At 49.1% G+C, this 22,364-nt stretch overlaps 1 protein-coding gene across 5 annotated transcripts in view; it reads right to left on the bottom strand.

Annotated features, from left to right (window-relative positions):
* KCNQ5 (potassium voltage-gated channel subfamily Q member 5) overlaps positions 1-22,364 on the bottom strand; it is a gene marked incomplete at its 5' end in the record, with an annotated part of 344,629 nt that overhangs the window by 2,203 nt on the left and 320,062 nt on the right. For 4 of the 5 annotated variants that reach the window (XM_081314439.1, XM_081314441.1, XM_081314440.1 and 1 more), the window contains 2 exons: positions 3,585-3,716; positions 4,835-4,943. In XM_081314439.1, the coding sequence (XP_081170565.1) occupies positions 3,585-3,716; positions 4,835-4,943 (241 nt within the window). The remainder of the gene's footprint in view (positions 1-3,584; positions 3,717-4,834; positions 4,944-22,364) is intronic. The other variant, XM_081314443.1, reaches the window with a different exon arrangement.

The raw sequence follows: 22,364 nt of genomic DNA, 5'->3' as shown, positions 1-22,364 counted from the left end.
TGGGAGACTTCAATCTACCATCCCTGGGAGGCTCATCTGAGCTAGCTCGGGAGTTCATGGCTTCCATGACGGCCATGGACCTGACGCAAGTAATTTCTGAACCAACTCATGAGGGAGGCCACACTCTTGACCTGATTTTTTTATCTAGACGGTGGTTGGATGATCTTGGTGGGGGCTCTCCATTTATTATGCCCCTGTCATGGACCGATCATCATCTCCTGCGGATGGTCTTCCGTCTTGCCACCCCCCGCCGTGGGGATACGGAACCAATTAGATGGTACCGCCCCAGACGCTTAATGGATCCTGATAGATTCCAAGCGGCGCTGGGGTCCCCACCTGCCTCCATTGCTCACAGCTCGGCGGATGCCTTAGTGGAAACCTGGGAAAGGGCAGCCACTGAGGCACTTGACCGGGTTGTACCCTTGCGGCCCCTGACCCGGCGCAGATCCCAGCGAGCTCCATGGTTCTCCGCGGAGCTCCGGGAGATGAAGCGTCGGAAACGGGGCCTAGAGAGCTGTTGGAGGTCGAGCCGATCCGAACCCGACCGGTTGCGGTTAAGAACCTATATTAGGTCTTATCTCGCAGCGATGAGGGTGGCGAGGTGTAATTACTTCTCTACCCTCATTGCGTCCGCAGATAATCGCCCGGCGGCCCTGTTTAGGGTGACTCGCTCACTTCTTAATCAGGAGGTGAGGGAGGATCCCTTGCAGGGTCGTGCCGAGGAATTTAGTCAACATCTGTCGGATAAAATCGCTCGGATTCGGACCGGTTTGGACTCCAGCTGGGCAGAGTCAGGCGATCAGGACACGGACGGCCTTGTCAATGTTATCTGGGAAGAGTTTGATTCTGTGACCCCTGATGAAGTGGACAGGATTATGGGGAGGCTGAGCTCCTCCACATGTTTGTTGGACCCGTGCCCTTCCTGGCTGGTTTATGCAGCTAGGGAGAGGACACAAGGCTGGCTCCAGGCGGTTATATCTGCTTCTTTGAGTGAGGGTTATTTCCCCACCGTCTTGAAGGAGGCGGTGGTGAGACCTCTCCTCAAGAAGCCTGCCTTGGACCCAGCTGTGTTGAACAACTTTCGTCCAGTCTCCAACCTTCGCTTTCTTGCGAAGGTTGTTGAGAGTGTGGTGGCGCATCAGCTCCCTCTGGTCCTGGATGAAGCGGATTATCTGGACCCCTACCAATCGGGTTTCAGGCCCGGGTACAGCACGGAGACGGCATTGGTCGCTCTGGTGAATGATCTCTGGAGGGCTCGGGACAGGGGATATTCCTCTGTCCTAGTCCTATTAGACCTCTCGGCGGCTTTCGATACCATCGACCATGGTATCTTGCTGCGGCGTCTCAGGGGATTGGGAGTGGGAGGCACGGTTCTTCGGTGGTTCTCCTCCTATCTCCTGGGACGTTCGCAGTCGGTGTTGGCAGGGGGGCAGAGATCAGCCCCGAGGTCTCTCGTTTGTGGAGTTCCTCAGGGGTCGGTTCTCTCGCCTCTCCTGTTCAACATCTACATGAAACCGCTGGGTGAGATCATTCGTGGTTTTGGAGTTGGGTATCATCAATATGCCGATGATACCCAACTTTTCTTTTCGACCCCAAACCACCCCAGTGATGCCCTCGCTGTGATGTCCCGTTGCCTGGAGGCGGTTCGGGTCTGGATGGGGAGGAACAGACTTCAGCTCAACCCTGACAAGACTGAGTGGCTGTGCATTCCGGCATCCCGGGACATTCAAGATGTTCCATCTCTTTCTATGGGGGGTGAGCTCTTACCCCCCGTGGATAGGGCTCGCAACTTGGGAGTCCTCCTAGATTCACGGCTTACCCTAGAAGATCATGTAGTGGCCGTGACTAGGGGGGCTTTTGCCCAGGTTCGCCTGGTGCGCCAGTTGCGGCCCTATCTGGACCGGGATGCCCTGTGCACGGTCACTCATGCGCTCGTGACCTCTCGCCTTGACTACTGTAATGCTCTCTACATGGGGCTTCCCTTGAAGACCACTCGGAGGCTCCAACTGGTACAGAATGCGGCCGCGAGAGTTGTCTTGGGAGTTTCCCGGTACTCCCATGTTACACCTTTGCTCCGCGAGCTGCATTGGTTACCAGTTGTCTTCCGGGTGAGGTTCAAGGTCTTAGTTATGATCTTTAAGTCCCTACATGGCATGGGTCCGGGGTACCTCGGGGACCACCTGCTGCCGGCTTCAACTCCCCTCCGCCCTGTGCGTTCCCACAGAGAGGGCCTCCTCAGGGTGCCTCCGGTCAGGGAATGTCGACTGGCGGCCCCCAGGGGGAGAGCCTTCTCTGTGGGTGCCCCGGCTTTGTGGAACCAACTGCCGGTGGAGCTCCGGACGGCATCGGACCTCCGAACTTTCCGTCGTGGTCTGAAGACCCATTTGTTTGAATTGGCCGGTCTGGCCTGATGGGGGAGCTGTGTTTTAAATTGTCATTTTAGATTGCATTATTGTTTTTTAATTGGGCATTGATTTAATCTTTGTTTTAACTTTTGTATAGTATTGTATTTTTATTTATATGCCCTGTGAACCGCCCTGAGTCCCCAGGGAGAAGGGCGGTATATAAATTAAATAAAACATAAACATAAAATCAGCTTGCAACTTTCCAGTGGTCAGAGTTGATAAAGTTTAATAATACTAAAAATGTTTTAGTGGATATAAATCAGGTTGTAAGAAAGAAGGGCACAGCAAGGAAAAAGAATGGAATGGAATAGAATTCTTTATTGGCCAAGTGTGATTGGATGCATAAGGAATTTGTCTCTGGTGCATAAGCTCTCAGTATATACATACAAGCAACGTGATAAATCATGATCATAATCATAAAATACAATCATCATAAATCATAAGATACAGCACTCAGTGATATCATAGGATACTAAATAATCAGCATAAATCATAATAGGATACTAAATAAAAGCATGAGATACAAACAACAAAGTTATAGTTGTAAGAAGCTAAGGAAATAGGTAATAGAAAAGATGAGAAGGATAATAGTAATAGTAATACAGCCCCTACTAAATGGTTTAACATCCCGGGGCATAAGACAGTGTTGTGGGAATTAGTTGTTTAGCAGTGTGATGGCATGGGGAAAAAACTGTATTTGTGCCTGGTTGTTTTGACGTGCAATGCCCTATACTATATACTGTAGCATTGTCTTCAGGGAAGAAGTTGAAACAGGATGTTAGGGGTCTCATATCCTGGACATAATAAATAAATAAATAAATAATTAACCCAGATTGTTGGGGGCAATTAAGCTGACTTTGTAATAATGCCGCTTGGGGTGTGTGTGAAAGCCCTAATAAGCAGGCATATACATAGAATGAAGGCTACTGCTAAGCTTGTAAGCCGCCCTGAGTCTTCGGAGAAGGGCGGGATATAAATGGAATTAAAATAAAAAAATAAAATAAATAGAATGAAATATGACTGCCATATGAAAAATAAATATGAAATATGAAAAAACAGAAGAAATATAACTACCACAAAAAATTAAGTGTCTTGAATTATATAACTCAGATTATGTGATACTACAAAGGGATTTTACATGATGAGACTCTTTTATAAAAGGACGTTTTGTGCCCTTACCGAGACTGAAGACTTTTAATTCTGCACAGCATATCCAGGTGACCTGCTGAATACTGTTCAATGACATCTTTGACATCATAGGGACGTAAAGTTTCTTTAAACTTTCTTTTGGCAACATGAAATTTCATGATTCTATAGAAGGAATATTATCCCAAATCAGTAATTCATATATCTTTTATGCATTTAAAAAGCTGACAATAATTCATTCCGATGGGGTTACATTCATAATACCGTATACACTGAACCAGATTCTAAACTGGTTAAGAATGCTAATTCTTCGATTGACAACCATGCAAAAAGTACTTAAGATATTAACATCTGTAATTGCTTTGATGATTAATATGCCTGTGTAAAGGTAAAGGTTCCCCCGCACATGCGTGCTAGTCGTTTCCAACTCTAGGGGCCGGCGCTCATCTCCGTTTCAAAGCCGAAGAGCCAGCGCTTGTCCGAGGACGTCTCCGTGGTCATGTGGCCGGCATGACTAGACATCAAAGGCACACGGAACGCTGTTACCGTCCCACCGTAGTGGTCCCTATTTTTCTACTTGCATTTTTACGTGCTTTCGAACTGCTAGGTTGGCAGAAGCTGGGACGAATAACAAGCGCTCACTCTGTTACGCGGCACTCGGGATTCGACCTGCCAAACTGCCAACCTTCCAATCAACAAGCTCAGTGTCCTAACCCACTGAGCCACCGCGTCCCTTTCATGCCTGTGTAAATAGTTGGCAAGACCTTCCCAATTAACCATGAATTTTTCTATGAACATTCTTACCTTGAAGAACGAATGCAGTATATAGCATGAGGGAAAAATCATGTAGAGATCTAAAAACTTTTATTCTTACTCATTTTAAATAGTAAATTATTCAATCAGATGAATTCAAGGGAAGCTATGAGAGCACCGGTCGTAGGTCATTTTTTTCCAGTGTTGTTGCAACTTTAAATGGTTGCTTAAATGAATGGTTGTAAGCTTAGGACTACCTGTACCCTGCAGGCTGGATGTGGCCTGGGAAGCTGAAAGGTGCCCAGATCTGATATGTAATAAATTCAGTTTCCTCATCAATGTGTAAGTGATGTTCAGTACATTATATAATCACAGATTCTTAGCAATGGAAGGGAACTTAAAGGTCATGCCTTGTCCAACCCCGTTCAGTTCTTTTGTTCTTTTGTCTGTTTATGAAAAGTCTTACATGTAGTGTTAGACTATGCTAAAGAGATCAATAGGAGTATGTCTTAAGTGTACATTTTTCTTACCTGATAGCTCGGATAACTGTTTTAAGTGCTGGGGTTAGATCTTCTACTGATACATCACACTGACATCCTCTTTCATCATATATGTCATCGGCACCAAGAGTGGCATCAGCTTCAAGAGAGAAAAAAAAATTATATAAACGTTACGCAGAGCTATAGAATGCAATTCTATATTATGAAGTTAATAACTGCATCAGTTGAATAGGAAATACAGCAAGAGAAACTGTACCAATGTAATAAGAAAGTGTTTCTTTACAAACAATATGGTTGCAGGCAGTGGTGGGATTCAGCCAATTCGCACCACTTTGGCAGAACCGGTAGCTACTTTGTTGTTGCCCAGGTCCAGAATGGACTTCAAGAAATGGCATCCACGCAGAGAACTGGTTATTCACATAGTTGAATCCCACCACTAGTTGCAGGGACAATTCAGGCATGACGTCTTACCCCATCAACCACCTCCAGCAGTGAGCGCCCCTCGGAGCTCCAAGCCAACTGTCAAAAGGAAGTTCTAATAATCTTGGAGAAGGCCAAAAGGATAGGGACAGTTTTCACCTCCAGTGCAGAGTGTTCCACAGGGCGGGGTCGGAACCACAGTGGAGAAGGCTTTTCTTCTTGACCCTGCCTGCTGAAATTCCTTAACAGACAGGGTCTGTAGCAGACCTGGCTCAACTGGGGCAGGTTAGTTCCATTGGAATGAGATTGCTCCCCAGATACTATATATGTTATATACCAGTGGTACATTGGCACCGGGCAGGTGGTACGCCTAGCCTAGCCAAGTGGAGCGGGGGAGGGAACGAGCTAAAGCAGCGCAGGGCTTGCCCTGAGAGAGTCGTCAGGAGCTGCAGGGCTGCTGGGGCGAGACAAAGGGCCCAGGATCGACACTTCTAGATCACCCAGAAGAGAAAGGAGGAGGAGGGCGGAGACAGGAGAGACTATAAAAAGAGGCAGTTTTAGCGGGAGAGGGAGAGAGAAAAAAGATGCAGCCTTGGGAGAAGGAGTCAGCTGGAGCTGCGCTGAAGGGAAAAGGAGGAGGGGGGGAGAGAGGAAAGGAGATCAAACAGGCCAGCCGGGAGCCAATCTAGAACTTTGTGGTAGCCATCTGTGCCAGGCACGCACACAAGTGGCAGCAAAAAACAGAAGAAACAGCTGGGAGGGGTCACCCTCCATGAGGAATGAAGAAAGGCACCATCAGCTGGAGGTGAGGCATGGAGGGAGGGAGGGAGGAAGGAAGGAAGGAGATGGGAATGAGAAAGAGGGAGGGAGGGAAATAGGGAAGGAAGGAAGAAGATGGGGATGAGAAAGAGGGAGGCAGGGAAGGATGCAGGGAGGAAAACAGGAAGGAAGGAAGGAAGGAAGGAGATGGAAATGAAAAGCAGGGAGGCAGGGACGGAGGGAGAGGAGGGAGGAAGGTAAGAAGAAAGGAAGGGAGATTGGAAAGAGGGAGGGAGGGTCTGAGGGAAGTCCTGCCTTAGCACTTGGCCACCAGTAGCCCTGCTGCCCTTTTGCCATCCCCTTGTCCCCTCCTCCTGGCCTCTCCTGGTGGCCTTCCATCCTATTGCTGAGGATGCTTTGGTTACAAAGCTGGGTCTCCTCACATGAAGAGGGAGTGCGCCTCCCTCTGACCCATGCACTTTGCCCTCCTGCACCCACCATTAGCAACCTGGCCAAGGAGAGTGAGCACAACAGCAGCAGCAGCTGCAGCCTCGAAGAGGTTAAGTGCAGCCGGGTGCTCCCTTGGGCAAGTGAGGCTGAACTGGGTTGGGCTGCGGGGTCCTGGTGTCCTGGGAGCTTGAGGGCCGGGCTGGGCGCTTGCCCTCCACTGCTCAGGGCTCCGGGCAGCCTGCACCACCATCTAAGAGTCCCCCACGCAGCCCAAGAGGGATGATGAGGCTTCTCTGGTGGACCATGCACTGGCACCCATCCCAATCCCACCCCCTCCATTGGAGACCCCTGGATCACTCCCACAGCCCCACCTCCCTCCACCGATCTGAGTGACATTGAACTGGCCACACCCTCCCCAGCCATTGACTTTATTTTTTATTTTATTTATTTTAATCCCATTTATATCCCACCCTTCTCCGAAGACTCAGGGCGGCTCACAATTTAAGCACAAACCAATGTGCTTAGCAATAGCCTTCATTCTATGTATATGCCTGCTTATTAGGGCTTTCGGCCCCTGCCAAAACGTTGCAAAAGGTGATCACATGACCCTGGGACACTGACCATCATAAATATGAATCAGTTGCCAAGCATCCGAATGTAAATCACATGACCCTGGGGATGCTACAATGATCATAAATGTGAAAAATGATCATAAGTCACTTTTTTCAGTGCCATTGAACAGTCACTCAGCAAACTGTTGTAAGTCGAGGACTAACAGTACTTTATCACTTTTTTCCTCTTCTTTTTTTTGGTCATCAAGTTTATGCTAAGCGACTGGTGGTACTCGAATATATACAATCGGTGAAAAGGTTGAAAAGTCCTGCTATATAGGACTTTTAAAGGTAACACCTTGAACTGGACCCAGAAGCAAATTGGTAACCAATGCAGCTTGCACAACAATGGTGTTACAGGAATTGCTGCATTTTATACCAGCTATAACTTGTGAATGCTCTTTAAGGGTAGGCCCATGTAGAGCACATTGCAACAATCCAACTGAGAAATAAAAGGGCATAAGTGACTATGCACAGGTCCTTACAATCCATTGAGGGTGCAAATGGCAGACAAAATAAAATTGCACAAGGGTTCTCCTAGACATGTCTGCCACCTGCTCTTAGGGCCGTAGTCACAAGTGCAGGAGAACCCACAGGTTGCATACCGGGTTTATTTGGGGTAGTGCAACCCCATCCAGAACTAAAGATGATAAACTGGATCCTGAGGTTCTTTGCACCCACAGCTACTTTGTCTTGCCAGGGTTCAGCTGAAGCCTGTTGTCCCCCATCCGGAGCCCTATAGCCTCCAGGCACTGAGGCCAGATCACGGGGGATGGAGGTCTAAAGCTGTGTATCATCGGTATGCTGATACTTCATCCTATGGTGTCGGATGATCTCGGCCAGCAATTTCATATACCGTATATACTTGAGTATAAGCCGACTCGAGTATAAGCCGAGACCCCCAATTTCACCCCCAAAAACTGGGAAAAGTTGTTGACTCGAGTATAAGCCGATCCGCCGTTCTGCAAGCCTCCGCCGCCGGCGGAGGCTGGATCCGCGCTCTGCAAGCCTCTGCCGCCAGCAGAGGCTCGATCTGCCATTTTGCAAGCCTGAATACACAGGAATACCCTGTGTGGCCGCGGCTCTCGGGGAAGCCCTGGCTGTCCGCTTCCTCGCTCCATGCTGCCATTCGGGGCCTGCGCATTCCCCGGGCAAATCGCGGCACCCAGCAGGCGAGGAAACACGCCCGCTCCAGTCGCCCCCCCTTCCCTCAGGAGACGCGAAGCAAGTGACCGCCCGGAGCTTACCGAGGACTTGCGCGCAGCCGAGGCTTCGGTGCTTCCAGGATCGCGCGCACCTCTCCCAAGCCGCCGCCGTCCGGAGACCTGCCGAAGTTTGGGGAGGTGCGCGCGCACCTCCCCAAACCTCCCCAAACGTCCCCAGGTCTCCGTTCCTCCGCACAGACCTGCCGACGTTTGGGGAGGTTTGGGCGCCTCCCCAAACCTCCCCAAACGTCGGCAGGTCTCCGTTCCTCCGCACAGACCTGCCGACGTTTGGGGAGGTTTGGGCGCCTCCCCAAACCTCCCCAAACGTCGGCAGGTCTCCGTTCCTCCTGCCAACGTTTGGGGAGGTTTGGGCGCCTCCCCAAACCTCCCCAGGTCTCCGTTCCTCCGCGCAGACCTGCCGACATTTGGGAAGGTTTGGGCGCCTCCCCAAACGTCGGCAGGTCTGCGCGACGTTTGGGGAGGTTTGGGGAGGCGCCCAAACCTCCCCAAACGTTGGCAGGAGGAACGGAGACCTGCCGACGTTTGGGGAGGTTTGGGGAGGCGCCCAAACCTCCCCAAACGTCGGCAGGTCTGCGCGGAGGAACGGAGACGTTTGGGGAGGTTTGGGGAGGCGCCCAAACCTCCCCAAACGTCGGCAGGAGGAACGGAGACCTGCCGACGTTTGGGGAGGTTTGGGGAGGCGCCCAAACCTCCCCAAACGTCGGCAGGTCTGCGCGGAGGAACGGAGACCTGGGGAGGTTTGGGGAGGTGCCCAAACCTCCCCAAACGTCGGCAGGAGGAACGGAGACCTGGGGAGGTTTGGGGAGGTGCCCAAACCTCCCCAAACGTCGGCAGGTCTGCGCGGAGGAACGGAGACCTGGGGAGGTTTGGGGAGGCGCCCAAACCTCCCCAAACGTCGGCAGGAGGAACGGAGACCTGGGGAGGTTTGGGGAGGCGCCCAAACCTCCCCAAACGTCGGCAGGTCTGTGCGGAGGAACGGAGACCTGGGGAGGTTCGGGGAGGTGCCCAAACCTCCCCAAACGTCGGCAGGAGGAACGGAGACCTGCTGACGTTTGGGGAGGTTTGGGGAGGCGCCCAAACCTCCCGAAACGTCGGCAGGTCTGCGCGGAGGAACGGAGACCTGGGGAGGTTTGGGGAGTTGCCCAAACCTCCCCAAACGTCGGCAGGTCTGCGCGGAGGAACGGAGACCTGGGGAGGTTTGGGGAGGCGCCCAAACCTCCCCAAACGTCGGCAGGAGGAACGGAGACCTGCCGACGTTTGGGGAGGTTTGGGGAGGCGCCCAAACCTCCCCAAACGTCGGCAGGTCTGCGCGGAGGAACGGAGACCTGGGGAGGTTTGGGGAGGTGCCCAAACGTCCCCAAACGTCGGCAGGAGGAACGGAGACCTGCCGACGTTTGGGGAGGCGCCCAAACCTCCCCAAACGTCGGCAGGTCTGCGTGGAGGAACGGAGACCTGGGGAGGTTTGGGGAGGTGCCCAAACCTCCCCAAACGTCGGCAGGAGGAACGGAGACCTGCCGACGTTTGGGGAGGTTTGGGGAGGCGCCCAAACCTCCCCAAACGTCGGCAGGTCTGCGCGGAGGAACGGAGACCTGGGGAGGTTTGGGGAGGCGCCCAAACCTCCCCAAACGTCGGCAGGAGGAACGGAGACCTGCCGAGGTTTGGGGAGGCGCCCAAACCTCCCCAAACGTCGGCAGGTCTCCGTTCCTCCGCACCCTGCCTGCCTGCTTCTTTCCGCTGCGGAAAGAAGCAGGCAGGCAGGGCGCGGAGGAACGGAGACCTGCCGTTTGGGGAGGTTTGGGGAGGTGCGCGCGCACCTCCCCAAACCTCCCCAAACTTCGGCAGGTCTCGGACGGCGGTGGCTTGGGAGAGGTGCGTGCGATCCCGGAAGCACCAAAGCCTCGGCCGCGCACAAGTCCTCGGTAAGTTTTTTTGTTGACTGGAGTATAAGCCGAAGTGGAATTTTTCAGCCCAAAAAGTGGGCTGAAAAATTCGGCTTATACTCAAGTACTGTATATACGGTAGATGTTAAAAAGGAACAGATAGTGCTGAGCTCTGTGGTACTCCCCAAAGGAGTGGCCATGGGCTGGACTACCTGCTCCCTATCAGCACCAATTGGGACCAGCCCTTGGAAAAAGGGATTGAGCCAGAGCAATATTGGCCCACCCAGCCCCAAACCCCTTACTCAGCTCAAAAGGATAGCCGCTGAGTGGTCAAGGAGATCAAGGATGGATACACTACCCCCGTCCTGCTTTCATCAAAGATCATCCACAAGTGCAACTTCCTTACCTCCTTATTTATCTGTCTGTCTATCTGTCTGTCTGTTTATCATGTTTCTAAACTGCCCATTTCCCTCAAGAGATGCTGTTTCTGTCCCATGGCCTGAGACCTGACTGGAATGGGTCCACATAATCCATTTCATCCAGGACCTTCTGGAATTTCAATTTCCCTATCACTCATATATTACAGATATTTGCATGTAACAAATGTCACTTTTTTATATATATGTAAGGCTAAGATTTTTTAAAATCATTTTTACTGAAGTTTAAAATTACAGATAAGAAACTAAGAAGAATATAAACAATAAAAACAGAAAAGGGAAAAGGGGGGAAGGGAAAATATATCAAAAGGAAAAGAAAAAAAACTTTCCCTTAATCAAGACAAGTATAAACATGTATAAACTTAATACATTCTCTAATATTTCAGCCAAAATTCTTTTCATTCTATAATTTCATTTTTATCTAATGTTAATAAAACTCCATCTTTCAATCTTAATCAGAAAAAGTCCATTAAGAACTACCAGAAATATCCATCCATCCATCCATCCATCCATCCATCCATCCAACCATCCATCCATCTTTTAAAGAAGTCATTCATAATTCTTTCTTGTATTTTACATAACACCTTGTCATTTTATCTAAAACTTTATTCCAATGCAATATTTTGTATCTATAAATAAATCTTTAAAATCTCATCACTTAATAAAAAATCTGTTAAGAGCTACTAGAAAAAAACAAATTGAAAATATTAATATTTAATACCTTCAAACAATGTTCCACAAATTAATTTATCTTCTCTTCATCTCCTCTCAATTATAATATCTTAGTTTATCCCTTTCTCTAAAAATAGAACACTTTTTTTTCTCCTCATATCTTATCCATAAATAAATCTTTAAGCCTCATCATTCTGTTCTAGTCAAGTAAAAAAGCCATTAAAAGCTTTTAGAAAAGAGACCTTAATCAAAAAGGCCCTCTTTGCACAAAGCAAAGCTGAAATTTTGAATCCCTGTGATGTTTTGCTGCATAACTACTGTACTGCATAATTAAGCAGCTTTTCAGGCCAGCAGGCACATTTGGAATTTTGAGAAAATGCTTACAGGCAATTAAAACAAACTGGCTGTGATACTATGGGAAAGATTTATCTATTCATACAGTGATTGCTACAATGGGCAAGGCCACTCGTGAAAAAACTGTTTGCCAGAATATGGATGAGATCTTGCACTAGGTACTGCTTCAGCCTTCAGGAAGCTCTTTAGTGCATACAGTTACCTTTGTCTTTTTAAAATGTATTTTTATTGCTTGTTAATAATAACACAAAAAAAGAGTAAAAGTTTTAAAAAACCCACAAAAATTGCTTTAACAAAAAGTGAAAAAATGTGAAAAATATATGTCATTAGAACAAGAACAGTGACAATGTGTATTTGTCTAATGCAAATATTATTCAAATACACATATATTTCTAATATGTTTATATGACCATCTTTTTATTAGCCTACTGTATTCTGTATAAATGACTCCCGTATTTCATTATACTTGTCTATATAAAATCTATGTCCATAGGCAATCCATTCATAGGTGGCAAGTGCAACTGAGTCTTCAATCCATTGAATAAATACCTTTATCTTTCCAGTGCTGCACTATCAGTCTTTTGGCCATAGTAAGGACACAGAAAATCCAGTCACATTGTTCAATTGTCAAATTTCAGGGACTGTATGATTCAAAAGAATTTCAGCCTCTGAAAATTTTAGCTTTTGTCGATCTTTGTCTTTATTATTGGGCACTAAATACCCTTCCAAATAAAGCACTGGGTTGCTATCCTCCAGTGTATTTACTTTCTAAGATGCATGTAGACTATGTAGGCATACAAATGGGTGATGCCTTAAAAGAAGACCTTGCTTTTGTAGCCAGCCAATATCCTGATTAAGGTTTTTAAAATGTTAAAGGTTTAAAAATCTAAAATCTAAAAATGTACCCTGAGAAGGAACAGGAAGCCTGGGGACTAGGAAGAGATATGACTGCAAGACTTATGGTTCTGGGGGACTTCAACCTGCCGCCCCTGGGAGGTTTGTCGGGGTTGGCTCGGGAGCTCATGGCCTCCATGACGGCCATGGACCTGACCCAAGTAATTCAGGGCCCGACTCATGGGGGGGGTCACACACTCGATCTTATTTTTTATCTGGAAGGTGGCTAGATGATCTGGGAGGGGGATTTCCAGCTATTATACCCCTATCATGGACCGATCATCACCTCCTGCAGCTGGCCTTCCGTTTCGCCACCCCCCGTCACCAGGTTGTGAAACCGACCAGGTGGTTCCGCCCCAGGCGCCTAATGGACCCTGAACGGTTCCAGGTGGCGCTTGGACCTGTGCCTGCCATTTTCGATCACAGCCCGGTCAATGCCTTAGTGGAAACCTGGGAAAGGGCAGCCACTGAGGCACTCGACCGCGTTGTGCCCATGCGGTCCCTGTCCTGGTGCAGATCCCGGCGGGCTCCATGGTTTTCTATGGAGCTCCGGGAGATGAAGCGTCGGAGCCAGAGCCTAGAGAGCTGCTGGAGATCCAGACGGTCTGAATCTGACTGATTGCGGTTAAGAACCTTTACGAGATCTTATCTCGCAGCGATGGAGGCAGCGAAGTCCAATTACTTCGCTGCCCTCATCGCGTCCACAGATAATCGCCCGGCTGCCCTGTTTAGGGTGACTCGCTCCCTCCTTAATCAGGAGGTGAGGGAGGAGCCCTTGCAGGGTCGTGCCGAGGAGTTTAGTCAGCATCTGGCAGACAAAATCGCTCAGATTCGGGCCGGTCTGGACTCCGACTGGGCGGAGTCTGACGGGGGAAAGACAAGCGGTCTTGGGAATGTTGTCTGGGAAGAATTCGACCCTGTGACTCCGGAAGAGGTGGACAGGATCATGGGGAGGCTGAGTTCCACCATGTGTTTATTGGACCCATGCCCCTCCTGGCTGGTGTATGCGGCTCGGGAGGGGACACGAGGCTGGCTCCAGGCAGTAATAACTGCTTCTTTGAGGGAGGGTAGCTTCCCTGCCGCCTTTGAAGGAGGCGGTGGTGAGGACCCTCCTCAAGAAGCCTGCCCTGGACCCGGCTATTTTGAACAACTATCGTCCGGTCTCCAACCTTCGCTTTTTAGCGAAGGTTGTTGAGAGTGTGGTGGCATATCAGCTTCCTCTGTTCCTGGAAGAAGCTGATTATCTGGACCCATACCAATCAGGTTTTAGGCCCAGGTACAGCATAGAGACGGCATTGGTCGCGCTGGTGAATGATCTCTGGTGGGCTCGTGGCAGGGGTTGTTCCTCTGTCCTAGTCCTATTAGACCTCTCAGCGGCTTTTGATACCTTCGACCATGGTATCTTACTGCAGCGCCTCAGGGGGTTGGGAGTGGGTGGTACTGTTTTACAGTGGTTCTCCTCCTACCTCCTGGGTCGTTCGCAGTCGGTGTTGGCAGGAGGTCAGAGGTCAGCCCCGAGGTGTCTCGTTTGTGGAGTCACTCAGGGGTCAGTCCTCTGGCCCCTCCTGTTCAACAGCTATATGAAGCCACTGGGTGAGATCCTTCGTGGTTTTGGGGTGGGGTATCATCAGTATGCTGATGATACCCAACTTTTTATTTCCACCCCAAATCAACCCAGTGATGCCCTCCATGTGATGTCCCGTTGCCTGGAGGCGGTTAGGGTCTGGATGGGGAGGAACAGGCTTCGACTTAATTCCAACAAGACCGAGTGGCTGTACATACTGGCATCTCGGGTAACCCAGTCTATTCCATCTTTAACTATGGGGGGGTGAGGTGTTACCCCCCCGTAGATAGGGAGCACCTTCTGCCGGCGTCAACTTCCCATTGCCCTGTGCGCTCCCACAGATTGGGCCTCCTTAGGGTGCCGTCAGCCAGGGAGTGCCAGCTGGTGGCCCCCAGGGGGAGAGCATTCTCTGTGGGCGCGCCCGCCCTCTGGAATCAGCTTCCTGTTGACCTCCGGATGGCTCCCGACCTTCGCTCTTTTCACTGCGACCTGAAAACCTGGTTATTTGAGCTTGCCGGCCTAGTCTGAGGGATTGGGATTTTAAACTTTAGAATTTGTCTTGTTGGGGCTAACTTAATTTAATTTATTTTTTAACTTTGTATACCATGTTTTAACTGCCCTGTACACCGCCCTGAGTCCTTTGGGAGAGGGGCGGTATATAAATCCAATAAAATAAAATAAATAAAATAAAATAACCAAGGGCAACCCTGCTCATTGGAGTCCATATGCACGTACAGTTACGTACATGTACTTTTGTAACACTTATTTTTTTAAGAATTGGGCTTTGAATGTAGTGTGTTCTTTTATCAAGCATTCCAGACAGAAAATAACAGTATAACCCAGGGGTAGGCAACCTCGGCTCTTTTATGACTCATGGACTTCAACTCCCAGAATTCCTGAGTCAGCCGACTCAGGAATTCTGGGAGTTGAAGTCCATGAGTCATAAAAGAGCCGAGGTTGCCTACCCCTGGTATAGCCTATATTCTTAGCACAAATTATAAATATTGTATACCTTTAAACATTGTTACAGAAACAGCCAAAGTCAAAGGTGATTGAGGCAGAATCCTAGTTGCTCATAATCAAGTTTGATGGCACTGCTAAATTCAGCTTAGTGTGAATTTCCATTCTGCAACAATGGGCACAACTGGAAGGGAATATATGAGCTCCCAGTTGACTCCTAGTAGTTTACTGAATCAGAACTGTTATGGTTGTGTGTTTCAGCTGTCTTTTGTTTTTGTAGCCTTTCCTGGGAAGCAGGATTGCTTGTCGTGATTGGCAGGGAAGCTGAAACAGAAGGAGTATTTGCTACTTCTTTCAGCTCCATAGCCCTGTTCTGATCTGCCTACGAACCCTCAGTACTATTAGTGCTGTGAAATAGTTGAATGGCAAAGAAGCACAAAATTGAAGGGCCAAGACCCTGGCAGAAATAATCTTCCTGCGAATCAGAGTCAAGATGCCAGCCAAGCCAGGGAGGAACTTGCTGCTGGGAGCTTTATAAGGCAGAGATTGAAGTGATTTCTGAAAAATACTGTAACACTCTTTCCAGACTCCTTTACATACCACCTTGGAACCCAGAGAATGACATTGTTAGATGTTTAGTGCCAGCCATTGGCAGTTCCCCAAAAGGGTCATCAGATGGAGGCAAAGAGACTTCTTTGCTTCCACTGATGAGCCAAGGGTCCCAGACCCACAGCCCCATTGGCGAGAGAGTTTTATGGTCAAGGAGGGGCCAAGACCCCCCATAAATACCTCTGCACGAGGGGCTGCTCTTTGTTCTCCATTTTCCAGCTTCCAGTTCTATCTCTACTCCTAACCTCTATTTTAGTCATGTAATCCTAGCTTGTTTTGTTTTATTTTATTTCTCTCTCACATGCAGGCATGAATGCTTTCATGCCAAGTATTTCTTTCTCTTTGATCTATCTTGAATAAAACTAATATGATTGCATCTCTGCGTTCTGCCTTTGCTTGGGAGCTCCTTTAACGATTCATTGTGAGTCCACCTCACAAGTTGGTAGTCAGAGGATGGTTTAAAGGAAAGCTTCCAAGCCAGCCAGGAACTAACCAATAAGATGTCTGGAGGACCCAGCTCCAATCCATTTATAACAGATGGCAGGACTTCTACTATCGTGACCAGGAGTCATCGATCGAAGACAGCCTCCCTGCCTACATCCAAGACTTCAGTCCCTGAAGCAACCTCAGCTGCAGATGAAAGCACAAATGGCCTTCATCCCGTCAGAGGATCCAGCAGAGCGTCTAGGACCCCTTCACATGCCTCTCTACAACTGAACGCCACAGAGAAGAGCATAGAAGGATTACAGACTGTCCAAGGCTGCTCAGATGCTGCAGAGACGGACCTGGCTGAGACCAAACGCCGCGTGAGTAAACTGACTGCACAGGAACGTGAAGAGCTGCTTAAAGAGATCCTTGCAATGCAGGAGGAGGGAGGGGCAGCCCAGGGAACAGCTCAGAAAGCCTTAGAACCCCTGGTGAGCCTCTCCCTAGAGACCACGAGGCCCCCAAATATGGCGCCCGCCTCCCTTAGTGACCCCGGGACCCCAAGGCTTTTGGCGCGAACCCGCCCCCCCAGCTGTGAGCTACAGCTTCCTGGGGCAAGCGGAAACAAGATGGCTCCGCCCACGTGGTCTGGAACAGGAAACAAGATGGCGGCCCCCACTAAATCTAACAAAGACTTGATTTTTTTAAGTCTGGAAAGCCAGCACTCCCTGGCATCCAACCAAAATAGCCAACAGTCCCTGGCATCCAGCCTGAATGACATGCAATTCCTGGCATCCGAGCAAGGCAGCATGCAAAATCCTGAGTTCTCCCCACCACAAAGCCTAAAATGCTATGATAGCAATGATGTCTGTCCAGCCAAAACTGTTACAACGGCTCTCCAGACAGCCATGCAAGCTCTGGCCACTGCCTTTGAGGCTAGCAAGACAGCGGCCAAACAGACATCGGGGGTGCCCACCCCCCCTCCAAGGCCTCCCATCCTCTCCCCAGAGCCCAACTGCCGGGGGGAATCCAGCCTGCAGCCTCCTAACAATCAACCCCCGCGGCCTCCCACCTTCTCTTCAGGTCTTCAGGACCAGCAATGGGCTCCTCAGGGCGATGATGAAAATCCATGTGCTTGCAGCAACAAGAAGGAGATGCCGGCCGGCAAATCTGGGCTCCGCCCCCCCAATGCCTCATGGGAAGAAGGGAGAAACCCTGAACAACGCCCTCCCCCGGGTCACATGGTTTCCGGGCACGCCCACCTGGAGTCAATAAGTAATCAAGAAGGATTCACTTCAGGAGTAAGCATTTTTCCGCTTCCTTTTACATCAATGGACGTGTCAGATTTCTTTGAATATGGGTCTGAGTTCCTAGCTACAGACCTCCCTAGAGATTTTAAAAAGCTGCAACTGGGTGGAGAAAATTACAGCAGTTGGAGTAAAGATATACAGCTATATCTCTTAAAGAATGGGATTCTACAAATGGTTCGAAAACCACCCCTTCCCCCATGGGGACGTCAAGAAGAGCTGCGACACTTGCAGGCTTATTCTGCTCTACTCAGTTCTCTGGACAATAACTTGTTCCCTAGCATTCCAGCTGGTCTCAGAGCTGCTGAGGTCTGGAAACTGTTATTCAAATTATTCAACAGCGATACCATTGGTTCCATCACCAGATATACAACTGAGCTCTATACAACCAAACTAAAATTTGGTGCCAGCATGCCTGAACATCTTGCAAAATTAAAGGCACTCAGGGCAGAATTGATTTCCAGAGATTTTCCTGTGTCTGATGTGAGCATGCTCTCCATAATTTTTACTTCTTTAGACAGGAGTTGGAGCAATTTCATTGTTTCACTTGAAGCGGTCAAGAGGGAAGACATAAATCTGTCCTACCTCACAGGGAGACTGATCGAAGAAGATCGGAGAAGGAGAGATGCTGGAGAATACGCTAGAGTCACCACTCAGCAAGCCAGAACGGGGCGCCACAACTCAGAGCAAATTAATGCTCTGCTTAAATGTTTCATCTGTGGCTCTGAGGAGCACCTCAAGAAAGACTGCCCCCATCAACATCAAGCCCCTAAACGTGGTCCCAATCAAGTAAGAAGCAAAGGGGGAGGAAGGGGGCGTGGCAGGGGCAAGGGAAATTCACTGCATACTTGTTCCCTCACCCCCACAACAAAGGCTGATAGCTCCACTGACTTATGGTTACTGGACTCTGGAGCTTCTTTTCACATTACTAATATGAGTCAAGGTTTTAAAAGGTTAAAGAAAATTAACTCATCTGTCAAGGTTGCAAACGGTGATACTGCTTCAGTTGTTGGGGAGGGTTTCGTTTCTGTACCTGGGCTTGGAAAAGTAGAGGGTGTCTTGCACGCCCCTTCCATAGCCAACAACCTTTTGAGCATCACCAAATTGTGTGATGATGACAAAGTGGAAGTCTTATTTCGCAAGGGGGGAGGTCATGTCACCCGGGACCAGAAGGTCATTGGAAATATTACCATAATAAATGGCTTACCATATTTTTCTCCCAAGCCACCACAGCCTGCCCCAAGGCTTTCCAAGGGCAGTGTGGGCAAGGAGCCTGAATCTCAGCAGGCACCTACAGTACCACTCAAAGCAACCAGAGCCAAGAGAGTGTCAATGGGAAAGCCAATTCACGATAAGTGCGCCCACTTATTGCACAGAAGGCTGGGTCATGCAAGCTTCCCTGTAGTTAAAAAGATGGGAGAATTTGCTGAGGGAGTCCAGCTCAAGGACTGTGACGTGTTTCTGGACTGTGCCATTTGCAAGAAAACAAAGAGGAAGGCTGCTCCTATATCAAAGGTGTCATTACGCAAGACTCAATATCCATACCAACTAGTACATGTTGACCTAGTTGGGCCTTTTACACCTTCCCTAGGAAAGAAAAGATATTTTCTCACTGCCGTTGATGATTTTTCACGTTACGGTCACGTATATACCCTCACAGAAAAATCTGAAGCTTTTGATGCCATAAAGTCACTGTACAACTTCGTAGAGACCCAGTACAAGACCAAGATCGCACAATTGCAGAGCGATCGTGGGGCTGAGTTCATGTCTCAGAAGTTCCAGGACTGGGTAAGGCGTAAGGGCATCCGCCATTTTCTAACTGCACCGTTCACCCCGTCGCAAAATGGTGTAGCTGAGAAAAGGAATGGAATCCTGCAAACCATGATGCGTAGTCTGATTGCAGACGCGGGTGTCGCAGAATCATACTGGGGGGAGGCAATTCATTATGCCAATTACACTTTAAACCGCACCTGGAGCAGTGTCGTGAACCAGACCCCATATTTCCTGGTTCACGGTAGGAAACCAAATCTGGCACATTTGCGTGTGTTTGGCTCCTATGCATGGGTACACATCCCCAAGCAGCTGCGGAAGAAGGGGAGATCTGTTTCCCAGAGACTAAGGTTCTTGGGCTATGCTCCTGGCTCCAAGGCCTATCGTTTCCTGGGAGAAGGGGGCAGGCCTGTGACTTCCCAATCTGCCTCTTTCGAAGAGGACTCCAATTGGACTCAGATCCACTCAAATGATCTGAGCCCATATGCCAACCGACCCAGCAAGGACACCCCGACCGCGACATCACCAGAGGCGACCTCGTACCCTGCCACCGACGAAAGTGAGGAACAAGACGAAGATGCGTCCAGTCCCATGGAGGAAGACACACCGTCTTCACCCCCAGCGACACCTCAGAGACCCGCGGAAGAAAAGAGCGGTGAGTGGCAGAAGGTAAGGAGGTCAAAGCGGTCCAACAAGGGGGTCCCGCCAAAGAGAATTGACATTGGCCACATCGCGTCTGTCAACAGCGTTATGGTCACCCCAAAATCCTTCTCTGACATCCAGGAGCTGCCCATCGAGGAGCAGGAGAGATGGCAGCTCGCGATGGAGAAGGAAATGCAGAGCTTAAAACAACTCAAGGTCTTCACCCCCCAGCAACCTCCAAAGGAGAGGAAAGTCATTGGCACAAGGTGGGTTTACAAGGCCAAACCACTTGCCAATGGCCTCTACCTATACAAGGCCCGTTTGGTAGCCCAGGGCTTCGCTCAACGTTATATGGAGGACTACTCGGAGACTTACTCTCCAACCGTCCGGGCAGAGAGCGTCAAGGCCGCCCTCGTGACTGCAGCCGCTCTGGGGAAGGAAGTCTTCCAATTCGACATCCAGACGGCTTACCTCCACGCCAACTTGGACCGGCAGATCTACGTGAGGGCCCCACCTGGCTACCAGCAAGAAGGGGAAAATACATGGTTGCTCCACAAAGGGTTATATGGTCTTAAGCAGTCAGGGAAATTATGGTATGACTGTCTTAGAAAGAGTTTAGAACGAGTTGGTTTCTCAGAATCTCATGCAGATCAATGTGTTTTCACACGCAATTCCAAAGGTACCACAGAACGGGTGTTAGTTTATGTGGACGACCTATTATATGTAGGGCCTAACAAGGAAAGGTGTGATGAATTTGCCAAGGCCCTGGAAGAAAAGTTTACTCTGAAGTCTTTGGGGCTGGTTGACAAGTACTTGGGTGTGCATATTTTGGCCACTAAAGGGGGGTTCGCTCTATCTCAAAAAGAAAAGATAGAGGAATTACTGGCCAAATGCAAAATGACAGAATCCAATCCTACGCATAGCCCAATGCAAAGCGACTTTTACAACCACACCCATAAGGACGGTCCTGAGTTCACAGATAACACGCTCTACAGATCTGTGATTGGCTCCTTGCTATACATCAGCAATTGGAGCAGACCTGACATAGCTTTAGCTGTGAATCTATTGTCCAGGCACGTGGAACACCCAAAGGAATTCCACTGGACTGCTGTCAAAAGGGTGCTCAGATACCTAAAGGGCACAGCTGATGCTCTTCTCATGCTAGAACCAGAGAAGGGGAAGACGGCCCAGCTCTCCGCTTACTCAGACGCAGACTGGGCTGGCGACTCCAAAAGTAGACGGAGCACTTCTGGTTTCCTCATATTGCTAAATGGCTGCCCAATACATTGGCATGTTAGGCAGCAAAAATTTATTTCTTGCTCCACGGCCGAGGCTGAATTTGCTAGTCTGTCAGACACGGCCAATGATTTGACTTGGTTCAATGAGCTGATAACAAACATCTGGGCATCTCCCCCTCTGCCCATCCAAATTCTAGAGGACAACACTGCCGCAATTGCAATCTCGGAGGCTTATGCAGTAGGCTCCAGATCTCGCCATATAGACATACGCTATAAAAATGTCAGGCACCTTGCGAAAGAGGGTTTTATACATGTTGAGCACTGTAATACAGCTGACCAGATAGCTGATCTGTTTACCAAGCCTGTTCCCGTTGACCGGCACAACCTTCTGTGTAAGCATTTGTGTTTGGCCTTCTGAATGTTTTTCATGCATGTCCATGACACCTGCTCACCCCTTACATACATTCACTGGTCCCTGTCATTGGCTGGCAAGAAGGGGAATTGTTAGATGTTTAGTGCCAGCCATTGGCAGTTCCCCAAAAGGGTCATCAGATGGAGGCAAAGAGACTTCTTTGCTTCCACTGATGAGCCAAGGGTCCCAGACCCACAGCCCCATTGGCGAGAGAGTTTTATGGTCAAGGAGGGGCCAAGACCCCCCATAAATACCTCTGCACGAGGGGCTGCTCTTTGTTCTCCATTTTCCAGCTTCCAGTTCTATCTCTACTCCTAACCTCTATTTTAGTCATGTAATCCTAGCTTGTTTTGTTTTATTTTATTTCTCTCTCACATGCAGGCATGAATGCTTTCATGCCAAGTATTTCTTTCTCTTTGATCTATCTTGAATAAAACTAATATGATTGCATCTCTGCGTTCTGCCTTTGCTTGGGAGCTCCTTTAACGATTCATTGTGAGTCCACCTCACAGACATAAGTGATTATTTGGATCTAGCATCTTGGTAGTGTGGGAAATCAGCTCTCCAGAGAGAGAAATATTGAAAGGGCAGGAAAATATATTTCCTCAAATGATCTTAAAGAGGCAGGAAAACATGCCCAGGTTTTTTTTGATAGCCCCAGGTCTCCCTCCCCCAAACAGAAACCAGTTCTGTACAAATGCAGATGTAAATCCAGGAAGGTTGCAGGGCCCCAGCTGGGAGATTAAGAAGACAAAGACACCAAAAATCTACATACCCCAGCCCCAGGAAAGCTGGACACGACCTTTGGACATAATAGATTAACCCATCACCATCAGAATACCAGAAAGGCAGACTCAAACTCAGGTCAAACGTTCATGACACAGGAAATAGCCTCAAACAGGAACAGGAAGCAGCTCCAAACACAAGGC

This window comes from Vipera berus, assembly GCF_964194415.1.
Source record: "Vipera berus genome assembly, chromosome: 1".
Taxonomy (NCBI): Eukaryota; Metazoa; Chordata; class Lepidosauria; order Squamata; family Viperidae; genus Vipera; species Vipera berus.
The sequence above is the reverse complement of the archived record's forward strand: the minus strand, read 5'-3'. Positions and strand labels throughout refer to the sequence as shown.